This window comes from Schistocerca americana, chromosome 3, assembly GCF_021461395.2.
Source record: "Schistocerca americana isolate TAMUIC-IGC-003095 chromosome 3, iqSchAmer2.1, whole genome shotgun sequence".
NCBI classification, from domain to species: Eukaryota; Metazoa; Arthropoda; class Insecta; order Orthoptera; family Acrididae; genus Schistocerca; species Schistocerca americana.
This window is the reverse complement of record NC_060121.1, coordinates 444855878-444881080: the sequence shown is the minus strand read 5'-3', so window position 1 is coordinate 444881080 and position 25203 is coordinate 444855878. Positions and strand designations below refer to the sequence as shown.

Sequence of the window (25203 nt, the reverse complement as noted above, 5' to 3'; positions counted from 1 at the left end):
GCCACACGACATTTCATTTCATTTTCAGTGTATTATCTGATGGTTGCTTTGGAGTGTAATGTTGTGTTCATGTTGTTACTGAACATTATGCAAATGAAAGGAAATAACATATTTCAAATATGTAATCTGTTTATGTTTGGTAACACTAAGGATGCCACATGTTGTCACTTTGTGAGACATAATGGAAAGGTTTAGAAGTTAACCACAGGTGTTGGCAAACACTATGATGACGAGGAATCCTGTATTGTCAACTTTGTTTGTTGTGATAGCCAAGTAGTGTTAGTGAAAATGTCTTTCACCACCAACATACAAACCGGCCATCTCTAGCAACGTCATGGAACTGTAGCTACAGAGGAGGATTTAACATCAAATTGGATTAAAGAAAGAGAAAGTGCCTGGTGAGAGCATTGTAAACCAAAACAAATTTGAAACAGTCGTTGTTAAAAGAACATTAATATTTGGTGAAACTTATGTAAGATTGATTTTGTATGCCGAGGAAAAATATATATATGCGCCAGATGAACACAAAGTAATACACAACCATTTTTTTCTGCCTTGATATTCTAGCTGGAATGTTGCAATTTTAGCACAAATATAATGAAGTTTTGCACTACAGAGGGTATTTTGTTTTCATGTGCAGCTGTAGTGAGAGAAGCTTGCACTGCAAAACAAGCATGGCACACATGTTACGGTTGTCAACTTGCGAAGAGGAGTGAAATATAGTTAGATATATGTGGGACAAAGGACATGAACTGTGCGAAATTCACAGAGACATGCACGGCGTGTATAGGGGTGACCGTATAGACTGTAACAAAGTCTCCAGCTCGTGTTCATTCTTCCAAGAGGCCTGTGTGAATCTTAGTGATTCAACACGCTCCAGGCGGCTGGCAACAGCTGCAACCCTGCAGAGTGGCAGAGCAATTGAGGCAGCAATTTTGAATGACTGATGTGTACAACTGTGAACCATATTACAGCAGTTCAACATTTCCTATGACACAATGTACGATATTGTTCATGACAAATTGAAATTTTGTAAAGTTAGTGCTTGCCGGGTGCCTATGAACCTGACAGACAACCACAAGGGCCAGCGAATGATCACAAGTTTGGATCAGTTATTCCCCCCCCCCCCCCCCCCCCCACACACACACACACAGAAGGGCATGACTTTCTGAAAGGAATCGTCACTGATGATGAGTTGTAGGTGTACCACTACATGCCCGAAACCAAGTGGCCCTCTATGGAGTGGAAATGTGCTGGTTCTCTAGTATGAAAAAAAGTGACTTAGTCTGGTAGGAAAGTAGATGTGGAAGTGAAATCAGCAGTCTGCGGATGGCTGTACTCCAACAAAATGGACTTCTGTGAAGAGGGCATATTGAAATTGGTACCATGATAGGAGAAATGTGTTGAGAGGATTGGTGATTGTGTAGAATAGTAGGTAAAAGATATAATCTCATCTGTGATTTTGGTTTTGTTGCTCTTAAACTTTCTGGTAATAAAATTTTGTGTGTTATTGTCTGATTTTCACTCGTGGGTACCTGTTGTGGTTGCCGCAAGTAAAGCAAATTCAAGCACACTTTGCTTGTGAAAGTATTAAATATACTAAATTGATTGCAGAGAGGCACTGTCTTAGACATCTTGGGCATAATGTGGATAATTGTTTGATGGAAGACCATATGTTGTTCATTTTTTCTTACAGGACTTAATCGTTATGATACGGGTGAACCTGAAACTTATGCTGTTCCTCCTATGTATTATTGCGATATGTATGACACTACCTTTGTGGATGAAGTGTGGGGAAGCTGTATATGCCAGAAAATCTCATTCTGTAGATTGGAACAACAAGAAACCTTCAAATAGTGTTCCAGTAAGTGCCCTTTGTTACTGTGTTTGGTGTCTTATTAAGTGTTTTGTCTTGTGGGTTTGTGTAATGATTTTGTAACTTCTGAACATGTTGTCACTGTTTCAGGGTCTAGGTGCAGGTGATTTGCTGGATCATGGTACCGACATACAGGGCTTTGAAGAAATTGACTGCAGTATTAACGGTGAATATACAGTGAGCTGCAGGAAAGAAGGGGGAGAAGTATATGTACCATTTTCATTTCTCAATAAATATTATGAGGTATGTTTTTATAATGCACTGTGCCTTAATCTCATAACTCAAGAAATAATAATCATTTTCTTCACTTTATGAGTTATCTGTTCTCATTTCTGTTCAGATCTTCATATGTGAATTCTGCTATGTGATATATATATTCTAAAGCTGATTTGGGAAGCTGAGAGCTGTTCAGTTTATTTGTATTAGGTGCTTTAATACTCATTTTATTTCCAGTTACTCCAGTTGCAGTTTTCATATATTTCATTCCTACAGCCTGTCTTGGATTTTGCATGTTTTTTATTGACACCTAAGTTTTTGCTACCATAGGAAAGTGCTAGAAGAACAGTTGTTTCATTGAACATATTTATTGTGTACTATTCTCATATTCTGTAGTACATCATATACTTATAAATTTTTTATAGGCTTTCATCAATACCATAAGCAATAAATATTTTGGTTTGTTTTTATTATCTCTTTTTAAAGTAATGGTAAACTATGTATTTCATACCATTAGCAATGCTATTATATTACATATATTAAACAACAAAATACCATTGTAAGCCACCAACTCTATTGGTTGGAAAGAGATAAGTTATCTGCTGTCTAAATTTGTAGATAACAGACTAACAGCTCGATGACACCACAGGAGGGCAGACATACACCCAAGGTAAATATTCCAGCTATTAAAGTTGCCAACCGTGTGCCTGCTGACACTCAATCTTCCAATACTTTGATTCAAAAGTTCACACCAGAGTAATAAAATATGATTAATACCTTGGAATGGTGACAAAATTGTTTATTTAAACACTGACTTGGTTATTTATTAGTTACAACCAGTATTTCCTTATTCTCTACAGCCACACTCACCCACTTAGTGCAGTTCTATGTAAGTTTGCCATTACTGTTTGATATTTTATAGTCACCTTTTAATTAAATATACTTTCATCAGTTACGAAACTAAATCCGGTCTTCAAATAATGCCATTTTATATGCAGTTTGCACTCACTCTTGCAACCTGCTTGAGATAATGACCAAAGTCATACTAACTAATAAGTGCCAAAACTATCGGCAGCTGAAAAACTATTCCCTGCTTTTAGTAAGGGTCATCACTACATCATTAATGCTACTCTGCCAGAGTAAAGGCAAGTAAGGGTGGATGTGATCTTTCGGATACAGTCTCAGTCTCTGTATTGTTACATCTCCTTACTAATAGTTTCCAGAATCTTCAATCAACAAGGATGTTTGGAAATAAATGAAAAAAATCCTGAAAAATTAATGAAAGATTACCAAAATTTTGAAAAGTAAGACATGATTTACCCCAAAATTTAATGAAAGTACACCAGAAATTCACATTAATGATCTGAAAGTATAAACATTTTGAAGTACTACAAATATACTATTTAACACGTCTTTAATGTTGTTCATTAGCATAATTATTATAAATGCATAGCATTGTCTTCCACATATGCAGACCTAATCCAAAAACTAAACACTGTTCTTTCCTGACAGTCACACATATATTATTTTAACACTTGATAATGTGGTTAATTTCATTCGTTAATGTACTTTGAAATATCTCCTCCACTAATTTTTTTAATTATACACTCCTGGAAATGGAAAAAAGAACACATTGACACCGGTGTGTCAGACCCACCATACTTGCTCCGGACACTGCGAGAGGGCTGTACAAGCAATGATCACACGCACGGCACAGCGGACAAACCAGGAACCGCGGTGTTGGCCGTCGAATGGCGCTAGCTGCGCAGCATTTGTGCACCGCCGCCGTCAGTGTCAGCCAGTTTGCCGTGGCATACGGCGCTCCATCGCAGTCTTTAACACTGGTAGCATGCCGCGACAGCGTGGACGTGAACCGTATGTGCAGTTGACGGACTTTGAGCGAGGGCGTATAGTGGGCATGCGGGAGACCGGGTGGACGTACCGCCGAATTGCTCAACACGTGGGGCGTGAGGTCTCCACAGTACATCGATGTTGTCGCCAGTGGTCGGCGGAAGGTACACGTGCCCGTCGACCTGGGACCGGACCGCAGCGACGCACGGATGCACGCCAAGACCGTAGGATCCTACGCAGTGCCGTAGGGGACCGCACCGCCACTTCCCAGCAAATTAGGGACACTGTTGCTCCTGGGGTATCGGCGAGGACCATTCGCAACCGTCTCCATGAAGCTGGGCTACGGTCCCGCACACCGTTAGGCCGTCTTCCGCTCACGCCCCAACATCGTGCAGCCCGCCTCCAGTGGTGTCGCGACAGGCGCGAATGGAGGGACGAATGGAGACGTGTCGTCTTCAGCGATGAGAGTCGCTTCTGCCTTGGTGCCAATGATGGTCGTATGCGTGTTTGGCGCCGTGCAGGTGAGCGCCACAATCAGGACTGCATACGACCGAGGCACACAGGGCCAACACCCGGCATCATGGTGCGGGGAGCGATCTCCTACACTGGCCGTACACCACTGGTGATCGTCGAGGGGACACTGAATAGTGCACGGTACATCCAAACCGTCATCGAACCCATCGTTCTACCATTCCTAGACCGGCAAGGGAACTTGCTGTTCCAACAGGACAATGCACGTCCGCATGTATCCTGTGCCACCCAACGTGCTCTAGAAGGTGTAAGTCAACTACCCTGGCCACGAAGATCTCCGGATCTGTCCCCCATTGAGCATGTTTGGGACTGGATGAAGCGTCGTCTCACGCGGTCTGCACGTCCAGCACGAACGCTGGTCCAACTGAGGCGCCAGGTGGAAATGGCATGGCAAGCCGTTCCACAGGACTACATCCAGCATCTCTACGATCGTCTCCATGGGAGAATAGCAGCCTGCATTGCTGCGAAAGGTGGATATACACTGTACTAGTGCCGACATTGTGCATGCTCTGTTGCCTGTGTCTATGTGCCTGTGGTTCTGTCAGTGTGATCATGTGATGTATCGGATCCCAGGAATGTGTCAATAAAGTTTCCCCTTCCTGGGACAACGAATTCAGGGTGTTCTTATTTCAATTTCCAGGAGTGTATTTTCCGCACAGTCTTCATCCACTCCTGCAGCTAGTATGCTTAGTTTCATCTTTTTTTTGTCTTTCATTGCTGCTGGTATTTGATGAAGATTTACAATAAGAGCATAAGGCATTTCGTTGTGGTTATTTGGCAAAACTTCTTATACTTCTGCTAATAATTCTGTCAGAGTTTTTTCTTTCTCCTGATATTGTTTATCTCATATAAAATCATATCTCGTAAAGTTCAGTATCTTTTTATTCTTCTTTGTACATCAGAATTCCATTGTGTCTGTTTGTACTCATTGCTGCATATACAGCTATTGCTTATCTAAGAGAAAAACACAGTACTTCTTTTCCAATGTCATCTTCCAAAAAACACATTTGCTATTTATCTACCTTCTTCCCTTAAAGTCACCTCCTTTCTTTTTCATGCACCATACACTATGTGATCAAAAGTACCCGGATACCTGCCCCTTCTGGAATTCAATATAGTGTTGGCCTACCCTTAGCCTTGATGTCAGCTTCCACTATCACAGGCATACATTCAGTCAGGTGTTGGGAGGTTTCTTGGGGACTGGCACCTCATTCTTCATGGAGTGCTGCACTGAGGAGTGGTATCAATGTTGGTCAGTGAGGCCTCGCACGAAGTTGGCATTCCAAAACATTCTTTGCTGATAGTGCCATGCAAAACAAGAAGGGGTGCAAGCCGCCTCCATGAAAAACACGACCACACCATAACACCACTGCCTCTGAATTTTACTGTTGGCACTACACACGTTCACCGGGCATTCACCCTACCCACACCCTGCCATCGGATTGCCACATTGTGTACTGTGATTCATCACTCCACACAATGTTTTTACACTGTTCAATTGTCCAGTGTTTACGCTCCTTACACCAAGCGAGGAATCGTTTCACATTTACTGGCATGATGTGTGGCTTATGAGCAGCCACTTGTCTGTGAAATCCAAGTTTTCTCACTTGCCGCCTATCTGTCGTAGTACTTGCAGTGGATTGTGTTGCAGTTTGGAACGCTTGTGTGATGGTGTAGATAGATGTCTGCCTATTACACATTATGATCCTCTTCAACTGTCTGTGGTGTGGTCTCGGTCAGTCAACTGACGAGGTCGGCCTGTGCGCTTTTGTGCTGCACATGTCCCTTCACGTTTCCACTTCACTATCACATCAGAAACAGTGGACCTAGGGATGTTTAGAAGTGTGGAAATCTCATGTACAGACGTATGACATAAAGTGTCACCCAATCACCTGACCACATTCGAAGTCAGAGTTCCACAGAGTGCCCCATTCTGCTCTCTCACGATGTCTAATGACTACTGGGGCTGATATGGAGTACCTGTCAGTAGGTGGCAGCGCAATGCACCGAATATGAAAAATGTATGTTTTTAGGGTTGTCTGGATGCTTTTGATCACATAGTGTAGCTTCATTTTCTCTCATTTCTCCTGAATATTTCATCATAATTCTTCTTAACATCACTTAGTTTCTCTCATAGATTCCTAATATAAGTACAACACAACAATTCGTGCAAGCAATACACTTCTCCCTAACAACTGCAAATAATGTAAATGACCATATAACACATGAAGTATTTAATTCCCTGTGATGTGACGCACACATCCACTGATTTAACTCCAACGGCACTTGGCAGTTAATAGATTTCTTGCATTTGCAAAGTGCCATTAACTTTAAATCCACTAGCTGGAAAACTATATTTCCATTCTTTCCTTCAGTACTTTATAGTAAACATTACTTGTTATGGCACACAGGAACTTCCAGAATCTATTATTAATTTCATTGTTTGGCTATATAGTTATCTCGTAATAATTGGGTTAGTTCCAGTCCTCTTCTTCTTTTTTTTCATTCCTCTAGTAAACTTCCCTGTTTTTCATTTAACCTTCTGTTTTTCATGGCTGACATAGTTTTTGCACCAGTAGCTGCTGCTGTCTTACAGGTTTTGGATCTTAACACTAGCAGGAGATTCCTGCTGTCTTATTTGCTTGCTGGTTTGCTCCCCGTTCTAGGCAGATCTGCTTGACAATCACACTCGGGCACGCGACTCCCTCTTCTCATCCACTTATTCTCTAAGTCTGAAGCCATAGTGATATCCCATCACCTATAATTTCTTTCTACTCCGTGATCTTCTTCTGTCTACCTGTGTCAAAAACATTTCTCTTCTTATCCAGCTATCTTTTTATGTGTCTGTGCCGTATGAACATTAGTCTTATGTTCTTCACCATTCCCACATCCTTGCCTTTTAGGAAGCTGTCTGCTTCACATTCAGCTAGTGCGTGTAATACAGGTTCTTGGTCTGCTGCCATTTCTTCTGTTTCTGGTATCTTTCATGTCTGCTGGCTGTGTATATTGTGTCAGACTCCCTGCACTATCCACCTCACTAAGTCACCCTGTCCAATGAGAAGTGGATTTCTTTCAAGCAGTCATTCTAACAATGCACTTTCTTTTGAACAGAAATTTTAGCTTTGCAGTTAGGTAGAAATTCGATGGACATTTTGTTTCTAGCACTTACTGCTGTCTGCTTCTCAATAGAAATCATTGTGGTCTGCAGTTCATTATTTCCTGCTTGCTCTGCATGTTCTCGAATTGACTGTTGCACATTCTATATCATTTGGCTCACACTGGCTGCTTTTTTCATACCTGTAATACGTCCTGCAATATAGTTTCATGCTGTTTTTTCGTAATTTTCATCTTCCTGTCCTTAAATGTTTCCTGCATGTTCATTGTTTCTTCTTCAGAATTGTTCCTTACTACCTTTAGATCCAATAACACCTCTGTTTTTAATTCATCAAATTTCTTCTTTTGTCCATCCCTTGACTGCCTTATTTCAGTTACAGTATTTTCTCCCATTTGGTTCATTGTCTTAGCATGTCTGTTGAATTTTTCGTTCATATTTCTGTAGAAATTTTTGTGCTTTTTCATAAATTCCATTAGAATTTTCATTATTATATTTAGTACTGGCTTTATCGGTTCTGTATACTTAATTTTGCTGTCATCTTGCCTTGCCTCTACAGTTTCTTGACTGTAGGAGTCTACATAAGGAAAGGAAAATAATGGAATACAGGACCCTGGACTGACTACCCTACACTCAGGCTAAAAGGAAATTTGAAGGCTCCATCCCATGTGCATGACAATACCTTACGCCGCTTCTATAACTACTGTTACAGCCTCATATGTTTCACCAATTCCAGTCAGCTCTCGGAAGAGCCATAAACTACACACGCCCCCTTGATGGTGAGGGGGGGGGGGGCGGCGGCCCTTCCCTCCCTGTTGCTCCTGCACCACCTACTTCGGGAGCAGCTCCCCCCCCCCCCCCCCCCCCCAAAAAAAAAAAAAAAAAAAAAATTGGCGACATCAGTCCCCAATTCTAAGCTGGAGAAGCATAAGTCTTCTTCGGCTCCTCTCACTAGGAAGGGGTCCCTTGGGCCACTCTCTTCCCAGGTTCCTACCAGTGGCAAAGCGGACACCCACCAGTGGCAGAAGTAACCACAGGGATTCACTTTCCTCCTTAGTCTCGGAGACTGAATCAAAGACGCCCTCCCAGCTAGAGAAACCCAATGAACAGTGTGAGAAATCGAAAAAGAAGATCCCCAAGAACAAGGAAATTGTGGTAGCACCCACACCACCGCTACCTACAAGCTCTGTGTCTGAGGATGAGGTGGAGATTCTGGCATCTGCTGAGGACCTAGATCTCGCTGGACCCTCAAATACAATGGATACAGACTGCTCAGGCAAAAAGTTGGTGGCAGCAGGTGGCCCTGAGATGTAAACTACCTCATTGAATGTTCCATGCCTTCCCAGTCTCACGATGACATTATCCTCCAGTGGAATTGAGGCTGTTTTTTCCACCACCTGGCTGAGTTACGGCAACTGTTAAGATTTACATCTGCTTTCTGCACTGTCCCCTCCCTCCCTCCTCCCCTCCCCCATGCAACCTGGTTCCCGGCGATGTGCACCCCTGCCCTATGTGGCATAAGGGATATTACAGGAACCGTAGTGACTATGATCGAGTGTCAGGTGGAATTTGTGTTTGTGTCCTAAACTCTGTCTGTAGTGAAATGGTGCCCCTTCAAACCCCTCTTGAAACTGTAGTGTCAGGATAAGGACAATGTGGGAAATAACTGTCTGCAACATGTATCTTCCTCCAGATGGTACAGTACCCCTAAACGCATTGGCTGCACTGATTGCTCAACTCCCTAAACCCTTCCTACTTTTGGGAGATTTTAACACCCTTGCGGGGTGGCACCATGCTTAATGGCCAAGGCAGAGATGTCGAAACTTCACTGTCTCAGTTCAACCTCTGCCTCTTAAACACTGAGGTCGCCACACACTTCAGTGTGGCTCATGGCAGTTACTCGGCCATTGATTTATCACTTTGCAGCCCAGGACTTCTTCCATCAGTCCACTGGAGAGCACATGATGATGACCTGTGTGGTAGTGATCACTTTCCCATCTCCCTGTCACTGCTCCAGCATCAGACCCATGGACACTTGACCAGATGGGCGTTAAACAAGGCGGACTGGGAAACTTTCACCTCTGCTGTCACCATTGAATCTTCTCCACATGGTAACATCAATGTGATGGTTGAGCAGGTGACTACAACAATCGTTTCTGTGGTGGAAAGCACAATCCCTCGCTTTTTATCCTGTCGAAGATTTGCTGTTTTCAAGCAGACTCACTTCCTTGAACAGCCTGTGCCTCCGTCAATGGAGGACATGGATAACATCTGTGCACTTTTATCTTCTTGCTGAAGGGCACAATCCTTTATTGTGTGATGCCCAGCAAGTGATGAATGTGGCCCAAAGTAACATTTCTGATAGTCCAGTTTTCCACAAATAAGTAAAATTTCATATCAAGTCTCCTGAGCTGTATATCGCTGACCTTTGCTTGACATTACAATGATCTCTGTCTGTCTTCTGGGTAACACTCTTTATACAAGCTGGCTGCCTTGCTTCTTCAGCCTTGGTAATGAGGTGTTTCACATAGTCATCCTGTGTATTGTCTGTTTGAAATGGGTACAGTATATCCATTGTTGTATTTGCCTCACTAAACTCCTCTCAAACAGGGCATGAAGGTCCAGTGGTACCAACTGGCTGCCGTGTCATCCTCAGCCCAGAGGTGTCACTGGATGCCGATACGGAGGGGTATGCGGTCAGCACACTGCTCTCCCAGCCGTATGTCAGTTTCCGAGACCGGAGCCACTGCTTCTCAATCAAGTACCTCCTCAGTTTGCCTCACAAGGAATGAGTGCACCCCACTTGCCAACAGCACTCGGCAGAACGGATGGTCACCCATCCAAGTGCTAGCCCAGCCCGACAGCGCTTAACTTTGGTGATCTGATGGGAACCAGTGTTACCATTATGGCAAAGCCGTTGGCATTTGCCTCACTACTGTGGAGCAATAAGCATAGGGTGAAGCATGTAGTGTCTTAGTTCATTGTTTTACATGCAAATGTCATGATGTGGCAATATTGTATTTGATTCTTTCTGTTCAACAACAATGTACATTGAAAGCATATCTGCCAATGTCCCATTACGGCGTTCATTAAGGCCATTAGTCTTTGTGTGATAGGTTGCTGTCATTCTGTGGGTGACACTGAAATGTGGAATTACCTCTGATACTAGTCTCAAATGGAAAAGCTGTACATGGTCAGAAATATCATACGGAGTGCTCCATGCTTCAAAATTATGTCCTTTACAAGGATCTTCGCACTGCCCTGAGCTGCTGGTGAGGTAGTGGGTGTAGACTATTATCTCTAGATCCCTGCTGAGATCTCCCAGCAGTAATTCTTGCAAAGGATGTGCCTTTGTACAGAAGCCCTTTATGAATTGCAAGTAGTATGAGCACATTGTGAGAACTTCTCACACCGTGAATGTGCTGGGAAATAAGAAAATCTATGATTGCTCTTTGGAAAAAAAAAAAACCACTCAGGGCACATTGTATTCTACTGTAGAAAAAGGTGATTAGTGTTTCATTCCTGTTCACACCAGTCGACTACAGCCAATTGTAGTGTCTGTGGGTTCATACCCGTTGCAATACCCCTAGCAAGATCACTCTGCAACATGCTGTAACTGTTCCCTGTCATTATAAAGAGGTACCAGCTGCTCTCCTAGCAGCTGCTGGCCTTGGTTCAAGGATGAAAACTGTAGCATCAAGAGTATCTCTAAACTTTGAACATTTAATGTCCTTGAAATTAAGCTTCATTTGGGGTGACACTATGTGTTTTCTCGGCAGTGCATATTGTGTTTTGATTGAGGTGTTAACACTGCTGAATTTTGGATTGCTCACCATTCTGATCATTATGCATGTATATCTCTTTGGTCAGGATACCATTAAATTTGCCAATAACAATACATGTGTACTTTGATGTAGGAAGTTAGCAGGTTCCTTGATGCTGAACTTTGCGTCTTGTGGCTTGTGAAGGGATGATAAAATATCATTTGATTTCCACAGTTTGAACTCGTAGATCTTTGTGCGAGTGAAGGCTGTGAAAAAGGATTTGTACACACAGTTGAACAGAGAAGGCATGCCCACATTTGTAATAGATTTCTTTCAACAGCTATAGTCTGGACTGGAGAAAAGCCAGAACAAGCAGTCTGTGGTAAAACGCTGTGTCAACATTGGGGATCATCCACAAATTAGCCAGCACTAATGTAGAGTGTCACCGACTGAATGACACACAATTCGCAGGGAAGAGAGAAGTGCTGTAAGATGACATCATTGAACCTTCAGAGTGTCCTTGGTCCTCCTCCTGTGGTTTTTATGAAGGGGAAGGATGTCGACTACTGATGAGTGAACAGAATAATGAAAAAAGATATCTACTTATTGCCACACATTAATGATTCCCTGGACCATTTGAAAGGGGCAAAGTATTTGTCAAATCTGGCTATGCAGAATGGCAAGTTGAAGTTGACGAAGCTTACCAGGAAAAGATGACTTTAATACCTGATAGCCTCTGTGAGTTCAAAGTTAAGTTGTTTGGACTGTGTAACCCTCTAGCCATAACATATAAAGGACAATCTGCTTCAACACCTTAAATGGATGATATTATTTTTTGAAGACATTTGAAGAATATCTCTAAGCCACCTGACAACTGTGTTGAAGTGTTTTCAGATTGCAAGCCTCTGCCTGAAACCAAAAAAGAACCACTTTGCCCAGGAAATATAAATCTTAGGGCACCTAATATGGCAGGTGAGACCATCCCGATCCAGAGAAAATAAGAAGTCATAGATTTTCCTACTCCTCGGCACATTTTGACATGAGAAGTTTCCTTGGAATGTGCTCATACTACTAGTGATTCATAAAGGATGTCTATATCAAGGCACATCCCTTGCAAGAATTACTGCACGGGGACCCCATATTTCCCAGGAATGAGGTGCAAGAAATATCTTTATTATTTCTTAAGGAGGTGTCACATTGCCAGTCTTAGCTTTATATGGCATGAGTACCAAGACAGAACTTCACACTCACACTGTCAGGTGTGGGATAAGTGCAGTTCTTGTACAGATTCAGGACGGTGTTGGTAGGGTAGCAACTTATAGTTCCTGAATATTTTGAGTATGAGATGAACTGCTCAGCAAACAAAAAAGTGTCATGCAGTTGTTTGTTCATCAGCAAGTTCTAGTCATTTTTATTTGGCAAACCGTTCTCCTTCGTAACTGACCACTATTCTCTATACTGGCTGACTAGCCTAGAGGATCCATTGGGTCAACTGGTGAGGCAGGTGCTGAGGCTTCATGAGTGTGATGTCACAGTGGTATACAAAAACGGATGTAAACACAAGGATGTCAACTGATTTTCGAAGAGTCCTTTGGCGGAACATGCTAGTGTTTGGTCATCGCTGCACTAAATGACATTGCAGCTGAACAGAGACAAGATCTAGCATTGCTGAAAATGATAGGAGCCTTGAAGGAGGAGGAACCGAGAAAAGGGAATACCAATTAATACACAAAACTTTGTATAAGAGGAACGATGATCCAATGGGATGGAAATGGTTGCTTGTCATCCCTGCTCATCTGTAGCCAGCATTCTTGAAGTATTTCTGCCATGCTCATCTGGAATTCATGAACCTCCGGATGTATTAGTAATCAGACACATGTGTCACTGGCCCATTAAACACTCTGTGTGCCACTCTGAGTAATGGCAGTGACAGAAGTATTTGTCAAAATTATCTCCAGCGAACCTGTCACCAGTTCTGCAGGAAGCAATGTCGTTCCTCCACATTGGAATCAACCTCTTGGGGAAGATCACGAAGTCATCCAACAGAAATCGAAGGATAATAGTCTGCACTAACTTCCTCACCCGTTATGCTGTCACTAAAGCTATGATGACTACTGTACCTCTAGAAATAGTAAGGTTACATGTAGAAGACATTATTTTGTAGTGTGGGGCACTCATATGATATATTTGATCATGAAAAAATTTTACATGAGACTAATGACAGAGGTAATTTCACATTGGCAACATCACCCACAGGATGACAGCTACCTATCATATACAGACTAATGGCCTCACTGAGCACTTTAAAAGACAATGACAGATATGCTTTCAGTGTATGTTGTTATTGCACAGAGAGATTGGAACATCATACTACCCATTGTGATATTCTCATACAGGACAGCAAAGCAAGACACTACTGGCTTCACACCATTTATTCTACATCATGGTCATAAGGCCGAAGTGACAGTGGATACACCATTCCTGTTTCAACTGGAGGATATTTAGGTTGACTACATAAAACACCTCATCACAGGAACAGAAGATGGAAGACAGCTGGTTTGCATGTGGATCCTGGGTGCCCAGGGGAAGGGCTGAGAGCATTATAATGGCATGGACCAGCCAGTGACGTGCAGACCAGCAGATCTGGTGCAGCTTTTCATGACTGTGTGAAAAGTGGGACTCGCAGAAAAGTGACTAAAGTGCTACTTTGGACCATAATGTATCCATTGTTGCTTGGTGGATGTCACATATGAAGTTCATCAAGGGTCAGCTATGTCCTCTATATGAAGCCCTACTACAGTCATCAGGTGCTGATAGATAATTAGGTCTTCTCGTCCAAGGAAACTGCTGATCTGCTCATTGGTCATGAAATTATGCTGTGATAACTTGACTAGAGTGCAGTGATCAAGATCCAAGCTGCTGTAGTCAGCTCCAGTAACAACCGCTGAAATTGCAGATAGCTGTTTCTCCTGGAGAAGGAGCAATGTCATGAGCTGTGCTGCCTATCTTGTGGAGTAGCACTTAGTGTCACTGGCTGGTGTGCTGTGGGTCACCAGTTAAAATCCCATTACCAGCAAATATTTGTTATTTAATATTTATCATTTCCAGAAAGTTTCAAAATTTATGTTTGTACCATCTGCATATTCTAGATATTCAAGGTTTGTATAAATAAAGGCACTCTCTGTCCAGGAGTTCAGTTCTGTCCTGTCGGTGTCTGTAATAAACGTGCTTTCAGTGCTAAGAGTCGTACTTCACTGATGATAACAACCCTGCTCTCAGATTTGGACTTTACTGTGGTCACAACATGACACTAGTTATGGTGTGAAAACCATGGTTTGGCTTATGTACCATTGCCAGGGATATGCTTAGTTGTTTCATGAGATCTAAATATTTATGAAGTGTTCACATGCTTAATACAACTGTCTTAAAAATTTACAGTTTCTCTTGTATTTCTAGGTTTTTGGGAAACTTGCTACCTATGATGGGTATGAAAGATTTGAATGGTCTCATAGTTATTCCAAGATTTACAAACCTAAAGGAAAATATGATCCAAAAGGAGTGTTCATGTATTTTGAGAACTACAATGTCGAAGTTCGGGAGAGGGTCAAATGTGTCAGTGCTGTGGAAGGTATGTTGATCTCGTATACTTGCAAGTTGTACAGGTGTCGATAGACACACAAACAAACACAAACATACACACAAAATTCAAGCTTTCGCAACCAACGGTTGCTTCATCAGGAAAGATGGAAGGAGAGGGAAAGATGAAAGGATGTGGGTTTTAAGGGAGAGGGTAAGGAGTCATTCCAATTCCGGGAGCGGAAAGACTTACCTTAGGGGGGAAAAAAAGGACAAGTATACACTCGCACACACACCCATATCCAACCGCACGTCGTGGAAATGACGATGTGATTTTTTTAATGGAAATTTAAGAAACTGACTGATTTGAAGACATTTTTATAAATAGACAGAAACTGTTTAGCAGAATTTGTTCAAGCTCTTGTTTGCTTCCTGCTTGAGATATTGGATGGTAAGCAGAGTATTAAATGTTTCCTCTTTCAGGGCAGCCAATTATTAGCCGAGGTTGAGGCCAGGCCACCCCTCGTTCATCACTTGTCGCTCAACAACATCTTTGCCTCTGTACTTCCGCCTCAACTGACATCTCTGCCCAAACTCTTTGCCTCTTTTTAATATATTTTTCCCATGTGGAATGTTCCTTATATATATATAAGAAAGATGATGAAACTTACCAAACAAAAGCGCTGGCAGGTCGATAGACACACAAACATACACACAAAATTCTAGCTTTCGCAACCAATGGTTGCCTCGTCAGGAAAGAGGGAAGGAGAAGGAAAGACAAAAGGATATGGGTTTTAAGGGAGAGGGTAAGGAGTCATTCCAATCCCGGGAGCGGAAAGACTTACCTTAGGGGGAAAAAAGGACAGGTATACACTCGCGCACACACACACATATCCATCCACACACATGGTATGTGTGGATGGATATGTGTGTGTGTGCGAGTGTATACCTGTCCTTTTTTCCCCCTAAGGTAAGTCTTTCCGCTCCCGGGATTGGAATGACTCCTTACCCTCTCCCTTAAAACCCATATCCTTTTGTCTTTCCTTCTCCTTCCCTCTTTCCTGACGAGGCAACCATTGGTTGCGAAAGCTAGAATTTTGTGTGTATGTTTGTGTTTGTTTGTGTGTCTATCGACCTGCCAGCGCTTTTATATATATATATATATATATATATATATATATATATATATATATATATATATATGTGTGGATGGATATGTTTGTGTGTCCAGTGCTTTCGTTTGGTAAGTCACATCATCTTTGTTTTTCTTTGCCTTTATATATACTCTTACTCTTTGCCTTTACAAATGTCTGCTTGTGTCTGTGTATGTGCGGTTGGATATGGGTGTGTGCTTGTGTGTGTGTGTGTGTGTGTGTGTGTGTGTGTGTGTGTGTGTGTGTGCAAGCGCGTGCGCCCGCAAGTGTATACCTGTCCCTTTTTCCCCCTAAGGTAAGTCTTTCCGCTCCCGGGATTGGAATGACTCCTTACCCTCTCCCTTAAGTACCCAGTGACACAGTGTTTAAACTTTGTACAATTCAGAACAGTCTTTGATCTAATTTATAGATTAGAATTTCAGCACCATATTTATTAAACAACATAATAAAGCTGTTCCAGTTTTCATGTTTGTAATTATAATAGAAGTGAATTGGCACTTTCAGAACCAAAAGACTGCAACAGTCCCACTTGTAAAATTATAGTTTGTATGTTAGTAGGAGTAAATGATACTCCTTAATGTCACTGCATCAACCTTCCTTACCTACAGAAAAAAATTGCATTAACTTAGATTCCCAATTGTGAGGGCTAGTTAGATGTTTTTCCATTGTTTTATGACCTGTTTAGATCTATATGATTATCACTGATAATCATCAGACACACTTGTCTTCCTAAACTGGTATACAAAACATGAAAATCTAGTAAGCGAGATAGGCACCATCAAATGGTATAAAAACTTCAACAACCTAGGTAAACAGAATTGACTCATTGGATGTAGGGTCACCATCAGCATACTGTGCACAGTAAGGTATAATTTTTGATAAATAATATAAAGTTGAGTTTGGTAAAATTGAAATACATTCAACATATTGTTTTACAGGTTGGGGAAAGGCAGTGAGAATTCCACAGGGTGAATAAAATCTTCCACACTGGCTATTAAAATACTACTTTTAATAAAAAGTCACTACCAGATTTGCATTAGTAGAGATACAGCTTCATGTGACAGCATTTTCAAAAATCATTTCAAGCAAAGTGGTTGCTTACAGCCACATCCCATTGTTCATTGTCTAGATAAAACCAATAACACACTAAAAGCAGTTGTCTGTGCTTAAATTGAGTGGGACTGTGCAGCATCATTCCACAGATATCGCAGAAGTATGCAAAATGCTGGCATAAACTGTACTGATGTACCGATCAGTACATTTTATGCTGGTACTGTGTACACTTGTATACTGTGTACAGCATGGTGCTGTGCTATGCCAGTCAGTTTAATCATAGCAACCACTTTTAGTATGCTTTTGGTTTTATCTAGATGAATGGTGGGGCTTGGCTGTAAGCAACCACATTGCCACACCATGACTTTTGAAAAAATTGTCACCAGAAGATGCATCTCTACTGATATAAAACTAGTAGTGACTTTTTTAATAAAAGTATTTTAACAGCCAATGCAGAAGTTTTATTCATCATGTGAAATGTATTCAGTCTTTATCATACAGACAAGCAGCAACTGCTACATTTCCGAGTTCAAAGTCTGATAGTGTTGCAGCTTCATCTCTGCTAAAATAAGTATTGGTCAGTTAGCAGTTAGTTCAAAAGCATAATTGGCTGCCCTGAAAGAGGAAACATTTAATACTCTGCTTACCATGCAATATCTCAAGCAGGAAGCAAACAAGAGCTTGAACAAATTCTGCTAAACAGTTTCTGTCTATTTATAAAAATGTCTTCAAATCAGTCAGTTTCTTAAATTTCCATTAAAAAAATCACATCGTCATTTCCACGACATGTTATTTACCAAAAATAGGCTTCTGAGGCACATGGTTATAGCTTATATAATTATAGATTCACACTGTTTAGCACATACTGATTGCGTCTCATGGACTGCACTCACTGATTGCACCAGAGAAACAAGAAAAAAATTGTCTTTCCATGTGGACTTTGTGTGTAACATTCAACTTTCTAGCCACAAGCCTTCTACTGGAAAATGAAAAAGTCTCCTTGTTGGACAAACATCTAACTAGCCCTCACAATTGGGAATCTAAGTTAATGCAATTTTTTTCTGTAGGTAAGGAAGGTTGATGCAGTGACATTAATGAGTATCATTTACTCCTACTAACATACAAACTTTAATTTTACAAGTGGGACTTTTGCAGTCTTTTGGTTCTGAAAGTGCCAATTCACACTATTATAATTACAAACATGAAAACTGGAACAGCTTTATTATGTTGTTTAATAAATATGGTGCTGAAATTCTAATCTATAAATTAAGCCAAAAGGAATGCTAATTTGTAGTGCATTACTGTTTTTACATCATGACTCCAGGTTTCTAACTGAAATACAGTACTGTTAATTTTAGCCTTGTAGCTTCTGTATTTTGGTGGCGCTCAAAATTATAAGGAGAAAAGAATCCTCAGTTTTCTCTTAAGCTATGAATTGTACTGCCTTCTCAGGGTACTTTATTTCGGTATATATTTGAACACAACACAACACATCATAGTTATCATGATGTTTGTAAGGACACTGTTATAGATATCCTTGCCAGTAAACTAACTAGCAGCAGGTGCTAGTTGGCAAGCCTTAGCTTCTAGAACCTTCTGCAGTTTCCCACCTTTTCTGGCAGACGGGTTGGTGACGATGTGAGTTGGTACCAAGAGCATTATGCAGAAGTGGGTCAGACTCAGTTGAGTGAGCACATGATGAAAAAACTGTGCATCATAAATATTTGAAATTGAATTATAAAGTGTGTTATAGCACATTAAGAGAAATATTTCACTGGAATAGGAATGCTGACTTGTCCCTGGTGGTGGTGCGTTTTTTCCCCATGATTGATCTTCTATATTGTCAGTATCATCAAAATGATTAATTTGGTAGAAAACAATTACAGCTACACCAAGTACAGTTAGGCTACAGTTCAGTTTTTTATGCGGTCATGGCTGAAGTAAATCTCTATCGTCATTGTCTGATTGCCAACAATTAGAGAGACACTCATATCTCGTAAAGCTTTGGGAGTGAGCTTACACATCCTATTGCACATTGGCTTCTACAAGGAGGATGGGGAAATCTGTACACACTCAACACCCAGCATGACTCAGAATATCACTATTGTGCTACAAGCTGTCCTGTTATGCACTCATGCAGGCTTTACAAACATTATCGAATCGGCAACACATTATCTATCTGTGATTTGTACTGTTCTGTTGCCGTGTAATTCCTTTCAGTGACTTAATTTTAAGTAAGGGGGGGAATTACCTTGAACCTAGAGCAGAAGTTCATGTGTTACACTTCAGCAAATATTTGTGTTGGTTGGTACCCAAATTCAACTTTCCCCATAACCCACCTTCCCACAGTTTTTGATATGTCGCGCCATAATGTGGAACTTTATCATGATACTTCAAATGTAATGCAAAATATGTGTTAAACAACTCCTTTATTTTGCATAACTTCCTGACTATTTGTCATACTTTACCTGATCACTGGGCTCCCTAGTTCTGAAGTGATAAAAGCCTGAAGACTTCGAACAGCTAGGATTCTGTGTCTGCCTGCAGCCAACATTAGTGATCTAATGATAAGATGATAACAATAATATGTGTAGCATTATAGCAGCAATTACATAAGTGACTGTCATGTTAACTGGTTACTTCTTTCTTCATTATGAGAGGTGGAATTGCTTGGATGGGCCACACTGATTGGATAGTGAGAGGGGACCCCACGAATGGTGAAGGCAAGGATAGGGTGCATAAAATTTACCAGAAAAAAATTACAAGTTAAGAAAGACAGTTTAAGAATTAACCCAGAGAGGTACAGGAGTTCTACCCCTCGTGTTCCCATCTTCTGTCTGTGAGAAGAAGCATTTCCATAGATCCACAACTTTACTAAAACACTGTTGTCACAGTGTAATTTTGTCCAACTAGCGTCATAAAGAAATGATTGTTACTGAGCAGATGGCTTAATGTGGTTTATGTGAGAACAGTGCTCTTGGTTCACACCATGGCTACTAGAACACATGGTAGGGGTCATGCGCAGGTGGGCTGTGAGCTGTGGTGTCACTGTGAACTCTCGCTGCACTGCACTGCTTTGAAAGCTTATTGGCATATGGTGCACACATGTTTAACTCATATGTAGCTATGAATGTAATCCAGGTTCTCCATGTTTTAGTATGTTGTAGTTATTTTTGTTGTTATTATTAGGCTTTATATTAGTTGTCCTATTTTTGCTATGGTCAGTGAAATGCAGGTCCAAAGCCTCCAAATGACGTCAGTCTCTTTCATCATCTTGGAGTGTGCTGCTTTTCTTCTGGTGTAAGAGGCTCACACAGGTTTAGACTACAAAGACATGTAGTACGGAGAAACCCCCTATAATGTCATTTTATTTGCTTAACTGTATTGATGGGTTTTATTATTTTATTCTCAATAATTATATTACAACCTTTTTTTTCATTTCGTTAATAACTTTGATTTTTCAAAACACTGAGGCCTAAATCAATAAAACCTAAACAAGAAAATTGCCTGATTTTTTTAATAGTGACTTCACTAGTAAGAGGATATTTAAATACATCCCTGATAAAAGATAACACTTGATAAGATAGACAACGTAAAGTTGCAGCTTTCGCAATAACTTCAGATGACCAGTTTGTACACCATCATTTCGTAACCACTTGTTGTCAACAATCTGAAAAAGAGGCTTGAATCACTGTTTGAAGGCCTTTTGATTTCAAAAACTCAGCACTACATTGAGAGAAATGATTCTGCATTCTTTTGCCTAATCTCTTTTATTTCTGTTCTGTAAATTCTAATTATTGGTGTAAGCATGCATTGTTGCATTCAGGCAGTGTTTGTTTCCACAGTTAACATTTTGCCTAGTAGTAATTTCTTCATTAGTTGGTAATAATTTCTTCTACTTCTATACAGTAGCTTTGGTCTTGTGCCTGGATATTTCTCTCATCAATAGGCTCATTACAATGCTCAAAATCAGCACCGAAGGATAGTAGATTTTGATTTAGAACAGGATCATTATTCGTACTGTGTTTGGAAGGAATATTCAACAGTTAATTTTTTCAAATCTCTTTCACAGTCTGAACCAGTGTAATGTATTGAACACATACAAGCATTTTCAACTTGAAATGGATTAGCACAATTACAAGCATTCATCCATTTTCATTTTGTGACATTACTTTTAGGAAACACATGAAAATTAATTTATAACTCCCTTTTCTGCTGTGGTTATTACAACTGGTGAGAGGGGATGAGCTCAGATTTGGCAGCTCTGTCAGGGGGCACAGGATCAGCCCGGTGTGGCTCTGTTCTGTTAACTTCGTGTCTTTACTTTCACCAAACCTTAAAATATTTCTTACTTTTATGTGTCACTTTTGTTTTTGTAGATACTTGGTACAAAGCAGCAAATACACATGTAGTGCTAGCATTACATGAGGAAGATACACCTAACTTATTCTCCCTTTATCTTTTCTCTCTCTCTGCAACAGTCATTGGGATGTACAGAGCTTGCTTCCTCCATTCCTCACAGCCCATTCTGTTAATGATCAAGAAAAGTAGGTGATTTAAAATTATGTAAATTTTTGACAGAACAATTGTGCACCTGTGTATGTGCTTCACAAGAAAGCATAGCTGCTCAGTCACATTTTGTGGAAAGTAGAAAAGTTTCATTAGAATTATGTTAGCCTTGCATATGTGCTAACTACCATTTACTGAATGATCTTAACTATGCATCATATACCTTTCAAATAATGTCCATTTGTGTCTGAATTATTCACCATATTATTCCATTTTTGTTGGGAGCTTGGTTCAGAGTTGCAAATAATAATTGAGACATTATTTTGTAAACACAGCTGAATAAAATATATGTTGTTGCTTCTTTTCTTCTAGGAGTACCAGTGTCAACTCAGTGGCAACCTCAGGGTTACTTCTATCCCACACAGATAGCACAGTTTGGCTTAGCACATTATAGTAAAAACATGACCGAGCCAGAACCTCATCAAGTGGTTGTGGAGGATGGAGATAAAGAGAGAGGAAGTTGGAGAGTTCCTAAAGACGCTGAGCTTAATTATATAAAAAATGGCACAGGGAACTATATTGTCTGTTTTAAGAGCCAAGGTTAGCCCAGATATGAACTGCTTTTAATATTTACATTTGATGTTCTTTTCAGAAGCTTGTAAGTGCTTTATTTCTTAAAGAGTGAACATTGAGAAGTGAATGTAGCATCAGTACTTACGTGGCTCCAAATATTTTGACGTAGATAACACCAGTGAATTTTACTGTTGCTGCAATATTACTAGGTTCAGGACAAAATAAATGAAATCCATCCCTAACTTTTTATTTCAGTCCTATGCATTGCATGAAATAAGCATATGACTACTTGTCATGAGCTGTGCTTAGAACATTGAGAAAGGTGGATAATGTTCACAGTTAGAGGGTGAGACACTGTAAAAGGAAAGATAACTGCTGGCAATATGAAATAAGGAACTCTGTGCTTTTCTTTCCTTTATTTGATGACTGAATTTCCTGTGCCATTGAAACATCTCTTAACTTTCATACTTTGGTATTGTCAGTTTAGAAAAACTTTACATGTTTTATCTGGGTAGTAAGTTCCTCTCAGACAAAGTCACACAATGTTTCAGCTGAAACTTTTATGTACTTTATTAACTTCTGATCTTTGTTAGTGTGGGGAACTGCTGGTATTACAGAAAAATTTGAAAAAAGTCCAAGTATTATGTTACAGGATATTTAAGTTCAACGGTTGCTGAGGAAGTAATACACAGCATTTTTTTTTTCTCTCTCTCTCAGCTGAAAAAAATGCTATGAGGGCGAAAAGTTACGTATGTATTATTTGAAGTCTCTTGAGTGAGTGTGCCAAGTTGCTGTCACTTCCGACATAACATACCTGCAGGACAGTTTCAAAATGGCGTCTGTACGAATTTCTCATTGCAGAGAAATAAACTGTGGGGAGTACTCACCGCTGTGGACAGAAGTACAGTTAGTTGCTAGGCACGGATGATGTCATTAGAAGGCAGTTCGGTGGAGCTCCACGATTTGCAGCAGTTGGGGAGACCATCCATGACTGTCAAACCTGACACGTTTCAGTGAGCTGCTGATGTCATTCGTGAGGACAAACGCCACTAAATGATGCCATTCATGGAAGACATTTTGAGGACGATGACGAAGTGATTCACACAGTGAAGCACTGGCTCCACCACCAGGAGTAGGTTTGGTACCGACAGGGCATACACGCTATTGTTTTGGGCTGGAGGAAGGCCATAGAATGGGATGGAAATTACATGGAAAATAGGGTGTGTAGATAAAACACTATTCTTTCATGTGTGTAATTCTTATTATGTTAAATAAAGAATTGTTGAAGGAAAAAAATGTGGTGAATTACTTTCTGGATGACCACATACTAAAACTGAGATTGAAATGAATCGAATCTGCAGAATAGCTCAATTGAATTCCCCATCTATATCTCTGTATGTGAAATCCCAAAACTAAACGCCATAGCATTCTGTTTGTTGCCCACAGTATTATTGCACCTGTGAGTAGGGGACTTCAGTCAGCTTATCATGAGTCAGTGCGGAATCGAGGTTGCAGAGGAAAGGAAGAGTGGTGCAACTACAGTTATGCAATGAAAACTGCACCAATGTTAGTGCTTAGAGTTATGGAGTGAATAGTCCATCGCACAAGGGGTAGGTGCCAAATACTTCATCTGCTGTATCTTTATCAGTGGAATCCTTTTACCAGTTTCATCTGGTGTCTCAGTTTCTATACCACTGTCATTGTCATGCCGCAAATTCGTCTTCCCTCTCCAGACCAACACTGATTATTATATTCTCTGTTAGTTCTTCCATTAACCCATTTCTGTGCCAATAATCATTTTCAAATCCTTTTACATGTCTGCAAGCTTTTAGCCTATCATATTGGGTAATCTTAGATAAAGAGTCTGCAGTTATTTGTTTTAGGATAGTTAAATTAATGAAAGGAATTTTTTTTCCCTGGAATTCCTTGCTTCATTTTATGTGCGATTATCTCTATAGGGTTCAAATTGCAGTGATGTGGTGGGAGCCTCAGAACAGTATATCCCTTAGGCTTTAAAACTGCATCTGTCTTAAAAACACACTTTGGCTTATTATAATGTATAATTTGTAAAAGCTCATTTCTTGTTAATCCATTTCAAAACTGATTTTGTTTGGAATGAGGCGTTCAGTTAAGTACTTTTTGAAAGTTGCAGTAGTGGTGGCTTTATTTGTCTGAACAGTATGATAACAGTGCATTATTAAGACCAACAATACTACCAGCTGGGATGTGATGAATCAGTTTCTCTTCTAACCAACTGTGATAAGCATCCCCATTCATATCATGGTCATCACCCGGAATTTCTTCAAACTGCCAACACTTTTTCATAGTATAATGCATATGCATCCACATTTCATCCATGAACTCTGCTGGTTTACATGGTCCCTTTTCATTATTTGTGATTGTTCTCAAGTATTCCCCATGTTTTGCAACAATTTCAAAAGTTCAGATAGCATGGTTCTCATATTTTTACAGTTTTTGAAATGAAATCCTATCTCTTTTAAAATTTTCTGAAATGTTTCCCCTTCCCCCATGAAAATTTCTCAGTTTTTTGAAAACATAAGCAGTCTACTCAATGTTGGTATTTCCTTCTTATGCTCATAATACTCTAAAAATTTTCTTAGAATAAGTGCTTTATCAAAGTTGTCTAGAGAAACAACTTTTCTAGAATGCCTTTATTTTCTAGGAGTTTTCACTTTTTCTCTGGTTTCTTCACTTTGTTAAAATCTTTAAAAAATTATTTTACACCTCTTTGTCACTTCCCTACCATTTTTGTCTCCAACAAGATTGCTTTCTATTGAGTTATTGTTACCTGAATCTCCTTTTTTTTTTTTTTTTTTTTTTTTTTTTTTTTCTTCCTGGCAAAATTGTTCATCTTCCAATGTCTCCCACTTTCACGGGTATTGACGATTGCGGATAACACTGCACTGCACCACTGACAATATCATGCAAGGACCACTGAATCACTCACTGCTATGTGCAGAACTGACC

At 40.4% G+C, this 25203-nt stretch overlaps 1 protein-coding gene and 1 pseudogene across 2 annotated transcripts in view; one reads left to right on the top strand and one right to left on the bottom strand.

The window, feature by feature from the left end:
* The window catches only part of LOC124607146 (D-glucuronyl C5-epimerase B), a 388166-nt gene that overhangs the window by 284341 nt on the left and 78622 nt on the right, over window positions 1-25203 (top strand). For both annotated transcript variants that reach the window (XM_047139355.1, XM_047139354.1), the window contains exons 2-5: window positions 1697-1864; window positions 1967-2119; window positions 14807-14978; window positions 22015-22242. In XM_047139355.1, the coding sequence (XP_046995311.1) occupies window positions 1709-1864; window positions 1967-2119; window positions 14807-14978; window positions 22015-22242 (709 nt within the window). In that variant the 5' untranslated portion in view covers window positions 1697-1708. The remainder of the gene's footprint in view (window positions 1-1696; window positions 1865-1966; window positions 2120-14806; window positions 14979-22014; window positions 22243-25203) is intronic.
* LOC124608025 lies at window positions 10391-10508 on the bottom strand (annotated as a pseudogene).